Source organism: Pelecanus crispus, chromosome 7 (assembly GCF_030463565.1).
Source record: "Pelecanus crispus isolate bPelCri1 chromosome 7, bPelCri1.pri, whole genome shotgun sequence".
NCBI classification, from domain to species: domain Eukaryota; kingdom Metazoa; phylum Chordata; class Aves; order Pelecaniformes; family Pelecanidae; genus Pelecanus; species Pelecanus crispus.
The window spans coordinates 32,003,963-32,021,965 of record NC_134649.1 but is presented as its reverse complement, the minus strand read 5'-3'; the positions used below and the strand labels follow the sequence as shown (position 1 = coordinate 32,021,965).

Genomic DNA, 18,003 nt, shown 5'->3' with positions numbered 1-18,003 from the left:
ACCTCATATTTACATGCAAGGAAGGGCAGGTTGGGGATGTGAAGGTCAAAGGCATCCTTAGGTGCAGTGACCTTGAGATGGTAGAGCTCAGAATCCTGAGAGGAGGGGGCAGGGCAAAAAGCAGGATCATAACCCTGAACTTCAAGAGAGCAGAGTCTGACTTCTTCAGAGATCTGCTTGAAATAGTCCCATGGGATAAGGCCCTGGAAGGAAGAGGGATCTGAGAAACTTGCCTGTTGCAAGAATCACCTCATCCAAGCTCAAGCGAGGATAGTCCATCCCCAAGAGCAGCAAGTCAAGCAGAGATGCCAGGAGGCTTGCATGGATGAACAAGGAGCTCCTGGCAAAACTCAAACACAAAAAGGAAGTATAGAGAAGGTGGAAGCAGCGACAAGGAATCTGGGAGGAATAGAGAGACACTGTCCAAGCGTGCAGAGACCAGGGTTAGGAGAGCAAAAACCGCACCTGGATCTACACCTGGCAAGGGGTGTCAAAGGAACAAGAGGGGCTTCTTATGTACTTATGTACATAAACAGCAAAAGAAAAAACAGAGAAAATGTAGGCTAGCTGCTGAGTGAGGCAGGAGCCCTGGGGATGCAGGATATGGAAAGGGTAAGGTGCTGAATGCCTTTTTCACCTCAGTCTTCACCAGCCGTCAGAAATCCAAGGTCCCAGAGGCCAGGGGAAAGTCTCAAGCAAGGAGGACTTACCCTTTGTAGAAGAGGATCATGCTTGGGAGTACTTAAGCAAACTAGACGTACGTAAGTCCATGGGCCCTGATGGGGTATACCAACGAGTGCTGAGGGAGCTGGCAGATGTCATTGTGAGGCCACTGTCAGTCATCTTTGAGAGATCATGGCAATCAGGACAGGTGCCTGAGGACTGGAGGAAAGCAAATATCAATCCTGTCTTCACAAAGGGCAAGGAGAACCCAGCAAAATACAGGCTGGTCAGCCTCACCTTGGTCCCTGGGAAGGTGATGGAATCCTGGAAAATATTTCCAGGCACATGAAGGACAAGATGGTGACTGAGAGGAGTCAGCATGGATTCACAAAGGGGAAGTCACACCAACCTGAAAACCTTCTATGAAGAAATGGCTGGCTTGGCAGATGAGGAGAGAGCAGAGGATATTGTCTACCTTGACATTAGGAAGGCTTTTCAATACTGTCTCCCATCAGATCCTCACAGAGAAGCTGATGAAATTTGGACTGGGTTAGTAGACAGTGAGATAGATTGAAGCTAGATGGCCAGGCTCAGAGGGTGGTGATCAGTAGAAGAAAGTCTGGTTGGAAGCCAGTAACTAGTGGAGGCACCCCAGGGGTTAATACTGGGTCCAATCCTGTTCAACATGTTCGTTAATGATCTAGGTGACTGTACCCTCAGCAGGTTCACTGATGATACAAAACTGGGAGGAGTGGCTCATACACCAGAGGGTTGTGCTTCCATCCAGAGGAACCTGGACAAGCTGGAGAAATGGGCTGATAGGAACCTCATGAAGTTCAACGAAGGAAAGTGCAGAGTCCTGCCACTGGGGAGGAATACCCCCAGGCAGAAGAGTATGCTGAGAGCCAACCTGCTAGAAAGCAGCTTTGCAGAAAAGGCCCTGGGAGTCCTGGGGGACACCAAGTTGACCATGAGGCAGCAATGCACCCTTGCAGCAAAGAAGGCTAACTGTGCCCTGGGCTGTATTAGGAAGAATGTTGCCAGCAGATCGAGGGAGGTGAACCTTCCCTTCCATTCAGCACTGGTAAGGCCACACCTGGAGTATTGTGTCCAGTTCTGGGATCCCCAGTACAAGAGAAAGATGGAACTACTGGACAGAGTCCAGAAAAGGGCCACTAAGATGACTGAGGGACTGGAGCATCTCACATAAAAGGCAAGGCTGAGAGAGTTGGGACTGCTTGGCCTGGAGAAGAGAAGGCTCAGGGGGCGTATCAGCAAAATATATACATACCTGAAGGGAGGGTGTGAAGAAGACAGAGACAGGCTCTTATTAGTGGTGCCCAGTGACAGGGCAAGAGGCAGTGGGCACAAACTGAAATACAGAAGGTTCTGTCTGACCGTAAGTGAAACACCTTTACTGTGAGGGTGACCAAGTATTGGAACAGGTCGCCCAGAGAGGTCATGGAGCCTCCATTTTTGGAGATACTCAAAAGCTGTCTGGATGACATGGTCCTGAGCAATCTGCTCTGGGTGACCCTGCTTGAGTAGGAGTGTTGGACCAAATGACTTCCTGAGGTCCCTGCCAGTCTCAATCATTCTGTAATTCTGTCTACAGAATAACCAAAGGTCCATGTAGGTGGTGCAATGAGGGTAATGGTCTTTGTCAAAAGCAGCACTTCATCGCTTGCAGTGGTTCTGCCTTTTGTGGAGAGAATGGTGTTGAACATGACTAGCAACATGCTTGAAGAGGTATTTTCTGTGTTACTCAATTTGGAGATCTTATCACAAGTCTCATGCTATTTCTGGTTGTTCTCAAACCTCCAAACTCTACAGTCTTGCAATCAGGATAATTTATTCTTCATGTAAAAGAGGAAAATTATGCTTTTCAAGCTCAGAGAGGGTCTTGAAAAACGTAACCTGTGAATACTTGACACAGAACATCTTCATATGTCTCCCAGAGGCATAACAGAATTATCAGCTGCAAAAGTGAGCTATATGTATGTCAGCGATTTCCCCCCCCCCCCCCCGACCTTTAGTTGGTTTACAGACCTTTCTCCTTCACTCATATTTCTGTTTTACTTGTGCTGATCTTATTCAGATAGATATTTGGGGCCACATGCTGGGAAAAGGGAAGCTTCTTTTATGTTCTTGGGCTCTTTTCTTACTGTATTATCTTTCAGAAGGTTGACTTACATTTATCTAGTTTAGTTAGTAATACTTCTGAAGAAATATGATAAAGCAAAATGTATTGTCTTCTTGTGTCCTTTAAAAGTTATATGACATGATAAAGCCATTCAAAAATGGGGATAGACACCAGGAAACTAAAACCCAAGAAATCATCCTTGATTAAATAGCAAAAACCTTGCATGCATTTTTTTTTCCTCAGATGGGAAAATAAACTTAAAATGTATGTTCTTACATTTCAAAATGAAAACAATTTAAGTACATTTAATATGCAAAGGATTTGGAACTGGCTTCAACACATGTAATATGGATTGAAAAGGGGTGGGAGTGTTAATGTCACTTGTTTTTACAGTATTAGAAATTAAGAATGAAGAATTAAACCTCTAAGTTTTTCAGAATAATTATCCCCTTCAATTCCATTTCCTTAAACTTTGTTAAAAGTTTATTATGACTTTATGAAAGGAGGTTAATGTTGCTGTTACTCCTGAAGAATTAGGAACTTCAACTGAATTTCAACAAAATAAGGGTGAGCTGCAGTCTCTTCCACAGTCTCATGATGTAGGTTTTTCCAGCCCTCAGCTGCCACCAGTGGCAGCCAGGATCAGGGTGGGCTGGAGACAGAGAGACACTTCAGAGTTTTTCTTCAACCAAATTTTTCTTCTCAGGGTAATTATCCTTATTTTTCCTGGAGAAGACCAACCTCCCTTCTTTGCCTCCCTATTTTTCTGTTAACCAAAAAACCTAAACACCACTAATTTACACCCAGAATACCTGTCTCGTTCTGGCCAAATTGCATTTCTTGATCATACAGAGCCTAAAAGTAACAAAAGCATATGAATACTAATAGCATGAAGTCAGACACCAAAGCAGTGTCAGATTTGTTTAAAATTGTTTCTGTAACTGTTAAATGTTGTCATCTGTTACTTGTCCTAAGTTGCTGTATTAGACAACCAGGTATCTGAAGTTCTAAGTAAGGAAAAGATACGAGAATCAAGACACATCTTGACTGCTAGTGAGTGTAATAACTTGTACTTGGAGTTATTTACATATGTGGTATAACTGATTTTTAAAGTGGAAAAGTTTTTTATAAAGGAAATTGAAAAATACAATTTTCTTTGTACCATACTGCATTACTATAAATAAAAATAGGTTCTGAATTGCATCTTTAAGTTAGACATTTAAGGTCTGTGAGGTGATATAAACAAATAGGAAAAAACCTCCCTTCTTGAAGAAGGGCAGTAGCCCAGTACTAACCCTTCATAAATATATTTTTCTTCATAATATTCTCTGGAGAGCTCTGAACTTGAGATGGGTTGATTTGTTAAATACAGAGGATTGTGATAACAGGTTCACATATTACCTACTGTCCTTCATAGACAGTAAAGGAGATCCTGGGAAAAAAACCAGCCCTTTTCAAGAAAAAATAGCTTTGATAACATTACGAAGACTTGTCTTCCTCTCTGTTGTGTTATTACCTTAAGTGTTGCTACTGCTGTAATGTTCATAGAATCATAGAATGAGTCACAGAATGCTTTGGCTTGGAAGGGACCTTTAGAGATCATCTAGCCCAACCCCCCTGCAGTGAGCAGGGACAGCTTTAACCAGATCAGGTTGCTCAGAGCCCCAGCCAACCTGACTTTGAATGCTTCCAGGGATGGGGCATCTACAGCCTCTCTGGGAAACCTGTTCCAGTGTTTCACCGCCCTCATTGTAAAAAATGTCTTCCTTATATCCAGTCTAAATCTACCCTCCTTTAGTTTAAAACCATTACTCCTTGTCCTGTCACAACAGGCCTTGCTAAAAAGATTCTCCCCATCCTTCCTATAGGCCCTCTTTAAGTACTGAAAGGCTGCAATAAGGTCTCCCTGCAGCCTTCTCTTCTCCAGGCTGAACAACCCCAACTCTCTCAGCCTTTCTTTACAGGAGAGGTGTTCCAGCCCTCGGATGATTTTTGCGGCCCTCCTCTGGACCCGCTCCAACAGGTCCATGTCCTCTTGTGCTGAGGGCCCCAGAGCTGGACGCAGCACTCCAGATGAGGTCTCACCAGAGCAGAGCAGAGGGGCAGAATCACCTCCCTCGAACTGCTGGCCACGCTGCTTTTGATGCAGCCCAGGATTCGGTTGGCCTTCTGGGCTGTGAGTGCACATTGTTGGCTCATGTCCAGCTTGTCATGTACCAGTACCCCCAAGTCCTTCTCCGCAGGGCTGCTCTCAATCCCTTCATCCCCCAGCCTGTATTGATATTGGGGGTTGCCCCGTCCCAGGTGCAGGACCTTGCACTTGGCCTTGTTGAACCTCATGAGGTTCACACAGGCTCACCTCTCCAGCTTGTCCAGGTCCCTTTGGATGACATCTCATCCTCCTGGTGTGTCAACCGCACCACTCAGCTTGTTGTCATCTGCAAACTTGCTGAGGGTGCACTTGATCCCACTGTCTGTGTCACTGATGAAGATATTAAACATCAATGAAGATATTAAAGGGGTGTCTATTACTTGGCTTAGGAAGTTATCCTCAATGCATTCTAGGAATCTCCTGGATTGCCTACAGCTCACTGTGTTGCTTTTCCAGCAGATGTTGGGGTGGTTGAAGTCCCCCAGTAGGATGAGAGTCTGCAAGCGCGAAGCCTCCTGGAGCTGGAGGAAGAAGGCTTCGTCAGCAGGCTCCCCTTGATCAGGCAGCCTGTAGTGGACACCAGCCACCAGGTTCCCTTTGTTGCCTCTGTCTCTGATTCTTACCCATAAGTTTTTGACCTGCTCGTGGCTGTTCTTCAGGGACAGCTTTTCACACTGAATTGATTTCTTTATGTAGAGGGCAACACCTCCACCCCTCCTTCCTTGTCTGTCCCTTCTGAACAGCCTGTAGCCATCAATAGCCACATTCCAGTCATGGAATTCATCCCACCAAGTTTCAGTTATGGCAATCAGGTCATAGCTTTCTAGTAGCATAGTAGCTTCCAACTTGTCCTGTTTATTCCCCATGCTGTGTGCATTTGTGCAGAGGCATTTCATCTGGGCTGTTGGCCGTGTCACCTTCTTAGTGGAACATCCCTTGTTTCCCCTGAGGTGTTTCATGGAGGTTTCCTTCTTGGCTCCTACTACCTCAGGTTTCATTCTTTTGAGATTTTTTTTTTTTTTTTTTTTTGCGACTCAGGGAAAGCCAGAATTCTTGTAGTTTCTACTTGGATTGTTGCCAAGAGTGGCAAGGAACCTTTTCATGAAGTTACTGATGAAAATTCAATGTATCTTTTAGCTCTTAGGTCAAGGATTTCACTGTTTGGAAGAAGCATATGGACATAATATATCCAAAAAAAAGTTACTGTACTACTTAAGTATGCTACACAGTAATTCATATATGTCATTTAATCTATTATAAAGGAAAAGCTTGTAGCAATATCTCTGCTTATCTTGTAAAGGCTTTATTTTGTTGTCTTGCTCTGCTTTTGCTTTCTTTATTGATGTTCCGTCATTCTTTTTACTGCTTAAGTTTTCCCTTTGTCATGTATCAGTATTTTAAGCTATTTTAGACACTTTCATTGGCAAAAGAATCTGAAGAATTTACTAGTAACAATGTGAGACAGTCTTTTTCTGTCACTCTGATTTACTTTGCTCTAATACACACTGTAAATTGAAATTCCCTCTGTGAATACAATAGAGAATCAATTTAAAACAGATTTATATTAGAGTAAAAAATTTCTGTTTGAAGCTAAAAGCTATGAATATTCATAGGAGAGAATAAATACTATTCATATTAATGCATTCTTACAAATAAATAGATAGAAGGATAGAAGAATGGAAATAAACCAAAACTGAGGTGCCCTCCTCTCTCAGTCTGTTACTTGTTTGAAAGACTAATGTTGTTCATTGAATGTTCAATGGTGCGCTGTCAAAGAAGCGTGAGCTCAACCCCAGACTCTTGTCAAAACTCCAGGATGGTACCACAAGCCTTTGTAAAGGTACTTTGTAGTTTTAATTGGGAGATGCTGTAGTTCAGTTAACTTTATTCTTGTTTGATGTTACTTTTCCCTATTTGTTTTCTCTATTTTTAAACTGTTACTGAAGTCCAAATTAGTTCTGTAATAGAACAGGACTAGATGTCCAGGCATACATGTAGAACACAAGAATACGTGCAAGTATTGTGTTCTCGAATTCCTTTGCTTTTCTGTGGGTGCCAGTCTTGATACCTGCATACTACCCACATCTCCCACACAAGCTTTACTTCAGTTCCTTTCCCTGAGACATCCTTGTATTGACCTGTAAAGTCTGACCTTTATTCGTCAACAGGCACTTGATGAATACTGTCTAATTTGGTAGGTGGTGTTTAGGGTTTGCATGGTAATGATATTAGAGATTTTGGGTAAGATTAAACTATAAATATTGCACAAATCTATAAATTCCAGCAGAGCTTTACTATAAAATAATTTGCTTAATTAAAAAATACAGACAAAACTGAAAAGAAAGGAATGAGTTTTGTGTTGTTTCCAGCTTTGCTGTTTCCTTTCATGTGCTGCTGATGCTTGCAGGCTTTAATATCTAATTTAGATACTGAAATCCATAACAGGGAACCTGGGAAAAGCTACTCACTTGCTTTTATAAGGAAAATAAGTTTTTGTGCCCTCTCCGCCATTATAGCCTAAGGCAATTCTATAGGAAATGTCTTAAGGGACTGCTCTTGAGAGAGGCAAAATCCTGACGTCTTTACAGTAGTGTTAAATGAAGTAATGGTAACAAAATGACCACGAATAGGTCATCTTTCATAATATACCAGTCATTTATATATTTTCATATTATGTGGTATTTATTTAGAGAAGAACGACAAAGGCAGCCTTAGTATTTCACTGCCACCATAGGCATGAAACGGGGAGTCTGTGTTATTGCACTGAAGCATGAAACAGGTTTGTGTTCATGTGAATGCAGGTTTATTTTCTGTGATTACCTGTTTAAAAACCCCAAAACACCTGTGTTGGGTGCTGTGCCCAGGTGTTGGCAGTGGGGATGTCTCTGTGGGAAGAGGCCAGTTCCAGCTGGTTCCACAAGAGACCTACTACAGGGCACAGCTGAGCATATTAGCAAAGCTGGTGATGCCTCTGGGAGAGCATATTTAAGAAAGGGCAAGTGGCCACAGAGGCAATGAGGATGAGGGAAAAAAGAGTGAGAAACAGCCCTATGAACACCTGGGCCAGAGCAGGGGAGGTGAACAGGTGGCGGAGCAGGTGTCCACGCTGCAGGTGTCCACGCTGCAGGTGTCCACACTGCAGTCTGTGGGGAGGACCACAGCAGAGCAGGTTTATCCTGAAGGACTGCAGTCCATGGGCAGGACCATGCTGGACCAGGGGAGAAGTGTGAGGAGGGAGGAGCTGCTATGGACTGACCACCCCACCCCACCCCCACCCCCCAGTTCGTGTGCAGGCGGGGAGTAAGGGTGGAAGAGTTGGGCATGAAGGAGTGAAGTTGGGCCTGGGAAGAAGGGATGTGGGCCAAGGTGTTTTAGGGTTTTTTGTCTTTGTTTCTCACCACCCAATTCTATTTTAGTTGGCAATAAAGTAAATTAATTTCCCCCAAGTCAAGTCTGTTTTGCTGGGATGGTAATTAGTAAGTGATCTCCCTGTCTTTATTGCAACCCACAAATATTTTCATTTCATTCCCACTGACCCTGGCCTGTTGAAGAGGGGGAATGAGAGAGTGGCTGGGTGGGGGCCTGGCAACTGGTAAGTGTCAACCCACTACAACACCAAAACTATCTTTTGACTTTGGATCTCCATAGATCCGTAGAGTTAATATGGAGTCATTAAAAGGAGAAAAAAAGAAAAAATTAATGCCAGAATTCTACTGTTTGATGTGTAGCTGTATATATGAAGATTATCCAAGCACTGGTAAGTGGGACTTGTTAGTAGTAACAGATCAAAGAAACACAGCAAATGTATTTGTATCTGGGGATAGTAAAATAAGGCAAAAAGAGGTGCTAGAGGACAGACTTGTGCCGCTTGTAAGAAGAGAATCCTGAATTCATTAAGGCTATCCAGGTGCTTTGTCCCTGACATACCTTAATTATTACCATAGAAATTTTTGCATAAATATTTTGAAGTTCTTCTTTTTCTTGAAAGAGAGAAGGTGGAGGAAAGTCATTAAAATACATGCATCTCCCTCCATCCCTCTCTCCTAAATGGAACTTAATAGTCACTAGACTCTTGTGGTGTGAGGAGGGGTGTTATAAACTATTGTTTGACTGCTTCAAACTTTACTGCCCTCAAGCCTGGAATTAAGCTACCTTCAGGTCTGTTCTAGCTCTTCTTTCTCTCACACAAGTATTTTCCTTCACTTTCATGGGTCTTGCATCTATGGTTCACTTCAAAACTGTCAGAGATCACAGCTACGGCTTCTTTGGTTTTCCACTTTCTGATACCTGTTCTTCCTTCCTCATAGGGGACCTTGTATTTTCTGAAGAGGACACTGTATGTTTAGCTCTCTGTCTATCAATACTTGCTCATTCTGTTTAAAGCAGATGACATTTTTTGAATAATAAGTCTGAGAATTAAAGCTGAAAAGGGCATATTGTCATGATCATGTAACACGAGAGGGGTGTTTGGGGTTCAAGAGAGGTTTGAGTTTGAGGGGTTTTGTTTTTTTCAGATCATTGCGTAGGACCTAATGTGACTAGCTTTTACAAAATTGCATTTTACATTCTCGTTTCTCATTTATTTGTATTTAAAGTAACGACTTCTGATACTTATGTAAAAAACAACTGTGTAAAAATAACTCCACAACATATAGTAATTTAACCAGCATAGTGTTCTGGAATTGAATTCATTGATAGCCTTGAACCATCGTTACAAGAATGAGGGTGTGGCTCTTTCAGCAGGCTTATTTGGGAAGTCTGAATATGATGATTTTGGAGCTGATTCTCATGATCATTTCATTGCCAACTGTTTTATTGATAGATATGCCTAATTTGCTTATTTGATAGTCCCAAACTCTGTTGTCTTTATCGTGTGTTAAGAAGAACTTACAACCCTTTCTTGTTCTTGTAAATAGCATATAAAAATTGATATTTCCTATACTTACTGTCTTCTTCAGCTTATATAGGACTTACTTTGGGCCATATTTAGTGAGAAAACCTAAACACAAATCTAGTCATTTTATACTTAACAGCTATGCATGATTATCTTCCTAGAATAAGTATTTTCAGCCCTGGAAATGTATGTCTTTCTGTAGAATCTTGTGTCTGTATTTCATTTTTTCAGGGGGGACCACAACCAATGTTGATACATAGTTGAAAGATGGTGCATCTTTTAATCTCAAAATTGTTTGATAAGAACAGCAGATGATTCCATCTGTGCTTAGCCTGCTTCAGCAAAACAGATGTGTAATCAGGTTCAGAGAAATTAACAAATTGGTGATCAAAATGGAGTGCATCAAAATCTGTTTTCCTAAGTCGCACAAATCTAGTGGTCTCGTAGGAAAACAAACTCAAGTAGATGGAAATCCTTTTTTCATCTCATCTTACCTATTTTTGGTAATACAAGTGAAAAATATTTTTTCTGATAATATGATGCAATAGAAAACATTTATGTTTTTGTTTATGGGTGTTACTCTATCAGATCTAGTCTTGATAAGTGCAGGTATCTTTATTTAGAGAGCTTTGATAAAACACTCATTTACCAGCAGAAATGCGATGAAGACAATGCTAGCTTGTGAAGTCTCAGTTTCAGTCCATCTAGTCAGTGTTTTCCCCAAGTGAGACTCAAACGTTTTGAGTTTTGCATACAGGTAGGAATGGAGCTTAGCTGTTTAAAAAAACAGCATTGAATTGCAACCGGAGTTTTTTTGGTTTTTTTTTTTCTTTTTTCTTCTTGGGATCCTCATTCATTGCACATTGGCCATTTTATGCAGTATGAGACATGACTGTGTAGACAAGAGCTGCCTTGACACAGATCTTGGAGTAGTTTTGACAAGCTTCCTTATCTCATGGGTGCTTATAGGTGGCCTTGGTTGTTAGCACCAGACTTTACTTTTTGTGGACTTCCCATATAGTTATTTCCTGCAGGGGAAAAAAGTATTTCCGCTTCTGTCTGTGTTTTGGGGGTTTGATTTGGGGTGTTTTTTTCTTTTTTTTCATATTTGAAGAATACTAGTCCTTTTGGAAAGGATTGTGGTGTTAGTTGTTTAGATTTGATTGTGGTGTTAGTTGTTTAGATTTGTTTGTTTGTTTGGCTGGTGGTGGTAGTGTGGGCTTGTTTTAATGTTTATGGTAACTTTCTTCTTTTAAAGTTATTTTGCAGGTGGACTTTATCATTAATTGCTTTAGTCCCTTTTAGAGTGCAGATAATGAATATTCATATCCCCCCACCTAATATAGATGCCTGGGTAAATTTTAGTAATTGGAGTATCAAAAATATTAAAAGTTATTTTCTGTTGTGGTGAATCATTGTTGCTAACTCTTCAGAACCATTAAGTTAGCTGCTGACAGAAAACTAGATTTTTCACCTGTTACTTTAAATCTAAAACTTTGAATTTATTGTATGATTGGAATAAGTGATCCCTGCTGCACATAATGAATCCTCTTATCTGTAGCATTAGGTTCCATCAGAAAATGGACCCCTTAACAGATTGAGACTAAACTTTAGAAATAAAAATATATTCAATTTAAATAGCATCAGTTAACACTACTTCTTGATATAAATATTTTAAAGCTTGTACAAACTGGATTAATGTTCCTCTAGGGTAATTAAATGAAAATTTGGTAACTTATTAATATCTCTCTCTTTCTTCTTTCTCACACTCTTTATCTTTCCAAACTTATTAATCTCTCTCTCCTCCCCTCTTTCTCTCCCCCTTTTCTCCCCCCCCCCCCCTTCTGTTTCTTTCTTTCTCACTCTTTTCCCCTCTCCTCCCAAAAATATGCCTTTACAGAAACATAAGGTAGATCTTTTCTACAAACTGCGCCATGTGATGAATGAACTCATTGACCTACGTAGACAGCTGCTGTCAGGTCACTTGACACAGGATCAGGTGCGAGAGGTCAAGAGACACCTCACAGTGAGGCTGGACTGGGGCAATGAGTAAGTACAGGTACCAGCTGGGTACTGTTTGTTCTAATTATTTTTAAATAGCTTTTATTAAAAAAAAAAACCAAAACAACAACAACTTTTTCCTTCCAATAGTATTTGCCCACAGGTAGAACATTTGATTATCTGGAAATCAAATACAACTTTGTACAGTGAGCTTATTGCATAGTTCTTCTATTTCTATAAAATGAGCTGTTTGCTTATTAGTAGGTCTTTTCTAAGGCTATCTGCACTTTTAAAAGGTTTAGGTCAATTTACTTACTTTGTATCAATATCGTGAATATTAGGCCTGGGAGTACGTGTTCACAGATACTAAAAACTCATTTGTCAATTGAAGAAGTATTTTAATGGTTAGTGCAATAGCTAGAGAATCTCACTGTCAACAGTGACATTGGAGCTAAGGCTGTGATATTTAGACTTTTTAAATACTTATAATACATAATCTATGTATTTGGCTGTTGGTGACATTTCTCAGACGTCAGTTCCATGGTGAATTTGTGGAGAGTTTTTGTTTTGAGCCAAAGACGACTGCAATTCAGATAGAAGCTGAAATGGTAATAAATTGCCATTAGACAAAAACTAGCCCTTCACCAGAACTGGCTTTGTTCTGAGATATAGTATATCAGACAGGTAAGTTTTGCATGACATGCATATGACCTTTTCAAAGGAAATATCACCGTCCTCAGGCATTTAGTGACTGCTTTTCAAATAGGAGTTGCTAATTAACATATTGGGGGGGAGGAATTCTGTAAGTTGACAACTAAGGAAGAAAGTCAAATGTTTTTCACTAACATATCTGTGTTATGACTCCGCTCCTTAGTCACCTACTTCAGGACTCTCTCTGAGAGACACACTTGAATACATTCATGAAGATATAGCTAGCCCCCATGCTACATTTCATTTCTCTCTTGTTGAAAGAAAGCTCTGAAGGACATAGACGAATAGATTGCATCAAGTCATTGTTCTGCAGTGCAGAGTTACAGATATTTTCCATTATCATTCCCTGTAGACTAAATGGGAACCAAGAGACCGTTTTTGAACATTATGCCTAGACGATTTTGCTCAAAGAGTGTATGGATGAAATTAGCAACAGGAAGCTGCAAAAATGTGGTAGGGAAAAAAAAAAAGATGAGGAGGGTAGACAGCAGTGAAGAGAATAGGCTGTTCAATCACTTCTTTTTTTAAAAAATAAATGTACAATCATTAAGTATGAAGTACATTAAAACTATAAAGGTAAATCTAATGCATGAAAATTACAGAGAAGCATCAGTGAAATCAGTAAATATAAATATGTTGATGATTAAATTCATCTGCTCAGGATGCTTTTGAGGAAAAAAAAAATTCTGTGTTTCTTACTACGTAAGAACAGGTACTGACCTCCCTAGAGAAAAAAGTACGTGATATCAGAGATACATGCTTAAACAGAAGAGGGTATCAATAAAGGAACTGTATAAAAAGGCATATGATTGAAAAGATACTTAATTTAATCTGTATGTTATGCAGTATTTAATTATAAATGTCTGGGAGTTTGGAAGGTCTTTCTGCAACAGCACTCTTTTCCATAGAATTTCTGGGAAAGTTCCGTTACTTTCTTTTATCTCCTGTCTCTGAGTTTTGTCATGAAATGTGTGACCACATGTCTTAATCTGTTAAAAAAATCTAATGATTTTTGTATATGTATTCACATAGTACTGCCCTTTCTCAAATAATGTAATAATGTTCATTGCTTATTCTGTCATACTCAAGATTTACAAATAAACTAAATGAAAAATACTCGTTTTAATATGCATTAATGTTTACTGAGAAGCTTAAATACATGCAATTTGAGCAGGTCTGTATTATTCAAGATAGTACAATCTAAGAGGAGACATTCTATGACCAGTAGCTTTCAGGAAACAGGTAATCTTACACATCTAGTATGTAGCATGTATGCTTATTTAGTGTAAAGCTACTTTCATCCTGACCTTGATCATTAATGCATTCTATTATTTGGGAAGGAGTGGTGCAAACATGAAATTCATGCTTCCTGTCACCACCCGTTAGGTTTTTTCAGTTTGTTGAACTGGTATCATTTTTCCTTAAATACACTGGCAGCGGTTCTGGTAGTCATCCCTTGTGTTCTCGTAGGAGTTCATGGAAATCAAGGGACAGATAGATACACTCCTTGGATTAATAGTTACAGATTCTTTTTGTGGAAGAAGTCATTTAGACTGTTTTCAGAACTACTACAGTGAACTTCTTATGCTTATTTTTTGTATACTTAGTCTAAATATTAAGAAATTTTGCTCTGTAGTTTGGTCTGTTAAAAATATAAGAATATAATTTATTTTACAACTATTGCTGCTAACCTTTTGTATTGTTTCTAGTCATTCTCGTAATGCAATACTGATTTCCACTTAGTGTAGCAATTTAATTTTCTGTTGCTTACACATTCTTTCTCCCCAATACAAAAATACGATCCTGGATGCATCCCTTTTGTGATGCTTTGTTACCTCTCCTAGTTTCCCACAGTTAGCCTGTTTTTGTATGCATACAGTGACTGGTATTCCTGCTATATAGGTTTTTGTATTTCCCAGTTGCTCAAAAGAGCAGAATTTACTACCTTCATATAAGCATCTTAGTGGTTTTAGACTTCCAGTTTTAATCATCCTTCTGTGTATTTTTGCACAGCTGAAATCTCATCTGTTGTCTTTTTTCCTGCATATCTTGCTAGGTTTTATAGAGAATGTTACAAATATTTTTGTGTTTAAAAAATGTTTCACTCTAATACAATTTATTAGAATATTGATCTATTGAAGTCTGAAATGCTATTGGAAGTGTCCAATGGTCCATAAATAACAAAAAAAAATTTGTAGAGCTGGAAACAAACATTATAAAACTGAAGTCTGCAATTCATCATCTTACTTTAAATCATCTTATGAAGTGAAATCTGCGGTTCATCGTCTTGTTTTAAATCATGTTGCAAGTAAAATAGAAACTTGATTTTTAAATATTTGTTTAGGTTTTTTTAAATGAATGGGTGAGTTTTTCAACTTCTACTAGTGCCTAGAATGGAAAACCAGAACTAAACTTTTTTACTAACAAAAACCTGTTTCATTCCAGAGTCTTTTGCATCAAAAACAGATGAAGGAATCTGCCTTACAGAGCTTCTATTTGAAATGTGAATGCTCTGCTTCTGATCCAGTACAAAAACTTAATTGCAGCAGTATGTGCGTACCTTTTTCACCAAAAAAGCAGATGAAGATTTCTTCAAAGTAATTTAACTTAAAAATCAGAGGTCATCTTAAATGATCTTCAGGATTGAGTCTTTCAGAATTATGTAATGTCTGTCAGATGAACAGAAAGCATCCAAGTTTCTAGGCACAGAATTTTCCCTTTCATACTGAGGGAAGATACTTCCTTCCCTATAAGTGTGAGATAAATACTCTATGTTTAGGATCAGAAACAGAGTAGGGGACGGGGAGCCACCAATACTTTGAGATTTTGGACAGATAAAAGCCATAAACAAGATGAGTTTGTGGGCTTATGTTACTTTTTAGTCAAAGGTTATTCTTTTTCATATAAAATGTTATTAAAATCATTGCATTAAAATAAATTTTCCAAATAGTTGCCATAAATTCTGCACAGAAATATCCAGATAGCTGAAAGTTACAAATTAATGTTTAAAAAGAAAAACAGAGGAAAAAATGTTAGAAATAAATCTTTCACGCTGTCATACAAATAAAACGAAACACTGTTTTAAAGTCATGGTCTTTCTCTTACCTCAAAATTCCAGTTGGAAAGCAAGTGGCAGATGCAAATGTTAGTACCTACTAACTACTAACATGCATAACACTGTAGAGGGAATAGTGTGATCCAATGAAGTAAGCATAGTCTTAAAAAGTCCTAAATTTCAGTGCTCACATTCTTAGATTATTTTTGGACTCTGAGTGACTTACCGTCTTGTTGCACTTTTCTTGATATAAAAGGAATAATAATTACTTCCTGGTAGTATTGCAAAATTATCTCAAAGTTCATAAAATGCATTTGGAGATATGTATCAAATGCACATATGAGGTTGTAATATCTGGAAATCAGTTTGAGAATTAGACAAAATCTTACTACAGTTGCGTCAAAGGTGATCAAAGTAGGAGTGAACAATTCAAACAAATATAATGAAATGCTTTTAAGAAGGTTGCAGAAAGAATAGTTGCCATTTCTGTCTAAATATTTTTTTCCCTCTCCTGAATAAACCTGTAGTAATGGTTGAATAGGGATTAAAACTGTAAGGAACTCTCTTGGATGTCAGTCTTTGAGGAAAACCTTAATAACCTCTCTCTGTAGTCTGATATTCCATGCTCAGAAGTATTCACTGCCATTTCCCTTTTCAGTTCCTTACTAAGATTACTTACCTTCATCTCATTACCTTAATTCTAAGAAATAATTTCCCGTGTAGCATTACATCAGTGCTTTAATAATTTCTTTATAGATTACAGCCTCTGCAGTTTCTTTGTATACAAAATAACTTAATTCCGTCAAAGAAAAGTATAACGTTGTATTAGCAGTCTAATTTTCCCAAACGTGTTTTTTCATATATTTCATTTTCCATGGATTTCTATATTGTATTTCCTTTGAGGTCTTTTTGAAGTCTGCACATTGTTTATGTGAATCACTGTCAGGATAATTTCCTTTCCCTTCACCACCTTCATAAATGTATTTGTGTAAGAGAAATATGAATGATATTAAATGAGGCTTTGATGCAGTGAGAGAAGGAATGCAAGGAAAATTGGTGGCTGCAAAATTAAAGCTGAAAAGAGTAAAGGTAAAGCGTGCATTTTGGAGCAAAGGGGATGAGATCTTGCACATCCTAGAGATGTGATGAGTTCTCCCAATCTGTTCTTCAAATTTGGATGTGCATCTTAAAGACTTTTTTTTAGTCCAATGACATTTCTGCAAGGTTCTTCTAGGAAGAGTTGTTATGACTTGCAGTTTTATGAATTCTAAATTGTGTAGCATTTGTATTATAAATAAATGAAAATATTAAAAATTAAGATCAGTCTTTGAAATTACCATTAAAACCAAGTTGATTTTCTCTAGGAGCCCAGTTGACCTGAAGTAGAGTAGTATGTTCATCCCTTTCAGCATTAAAAATGCTAGTATTTTTGTCTTATCGGCTTGTTTTCCTATTACTTGAGAGAAAAGTATCCAGAGATTTTGGGTGGTGGATTCCTTCCCTCCGTCCCCCTCCCAGGAAAGGAAAATTCTGAAGACTTCTATGTGGAAGAGGAGGAATATGTAAATGTCAGCTGGAGTTATCCCAGCCATATGCTATCAAGAAGCAGTTGATAGGCTTGGGGATATTTTGTAGGTATACTGGGGAAATAGTTTTGAAAGGCAGTTCAGTGTTAAGGCAGAATAAAAAGAGCACATGAATTTGCTTGTAAAAGAAAGTATTGTGGAGAGAGGAACTGTCAAATAAACAAAACAGCACATTATCTAATTTTTATGCATGCTATGTTTTGGAGAAATACTGCTTGGCAGCTGGTGCTCTTATATTCCCACAGTATTTGATAATAGAGAGTGAAAGTGGGCCGTTGACTATCATTGCCATTTCAAGCATTATGTTGTCAGTCCTTCACGGACAAAAAATAATTGATACAAATTAAATGCATAAACCTGAACTTCCACCTGCATAATAAATGCCAGCATGTTAGGACTAAAGCAAAAGACACCTTTATTTGCTGGGAGCAAGTATTGTGCAGGATTAACATAGTATTAGAGAATGAGAATCTTCTGGGCTGGAAATCCATGGTGTTAAGGGATTTATCTGGTATCCTATTTTTAGTTAAGTTTCGCAGGGATGCTACTGCAGTTGTGTTGCACATTATTAAGTAGGAGATAATACCTTTGTCATCTATTGAGTAATGAGTCCAACCACTGTTTGACCTCAGTTCTCTAGAGAGTTGAAATTATGAGACTACAGTAATATCAGGCTATGATGAGCTTTGACAGTTTTTTCTGTAAAACTTTAATAGTGCTTTGTAACTGTAATGCACTTAAAAGGGGTTTTGATAATGTCATTAGAAAATAATTTGTTAATATCTGTATGTTGAGGAG

The 18,003-nt window shown here is 38.9% G+C and overlaps 1 protein-coding gene across 1 annotated transcript in view; it reads left to right on the top strand.

Moving 5' to 3' along the window:
• DOCK3 (dedicator of cytokinesis 3) overlaps positions 1 to 18,003 on the top strand; it is a 205,192-nt gene that overhangs the window by 42,302 nt on the left and 144,887 nt on the right. Inside the window, exon 6 of the mRNA XM_075714594.1 lies at positions 11,753 to 11,901. Coding sequence (XP_075570709.1) covers positions 11,753 to 11,901 — 149 coding nt within the window. The remainder of the gene's footprint in view (positions 1 to 11,752; positions 11,902 to 18,003) is intronic.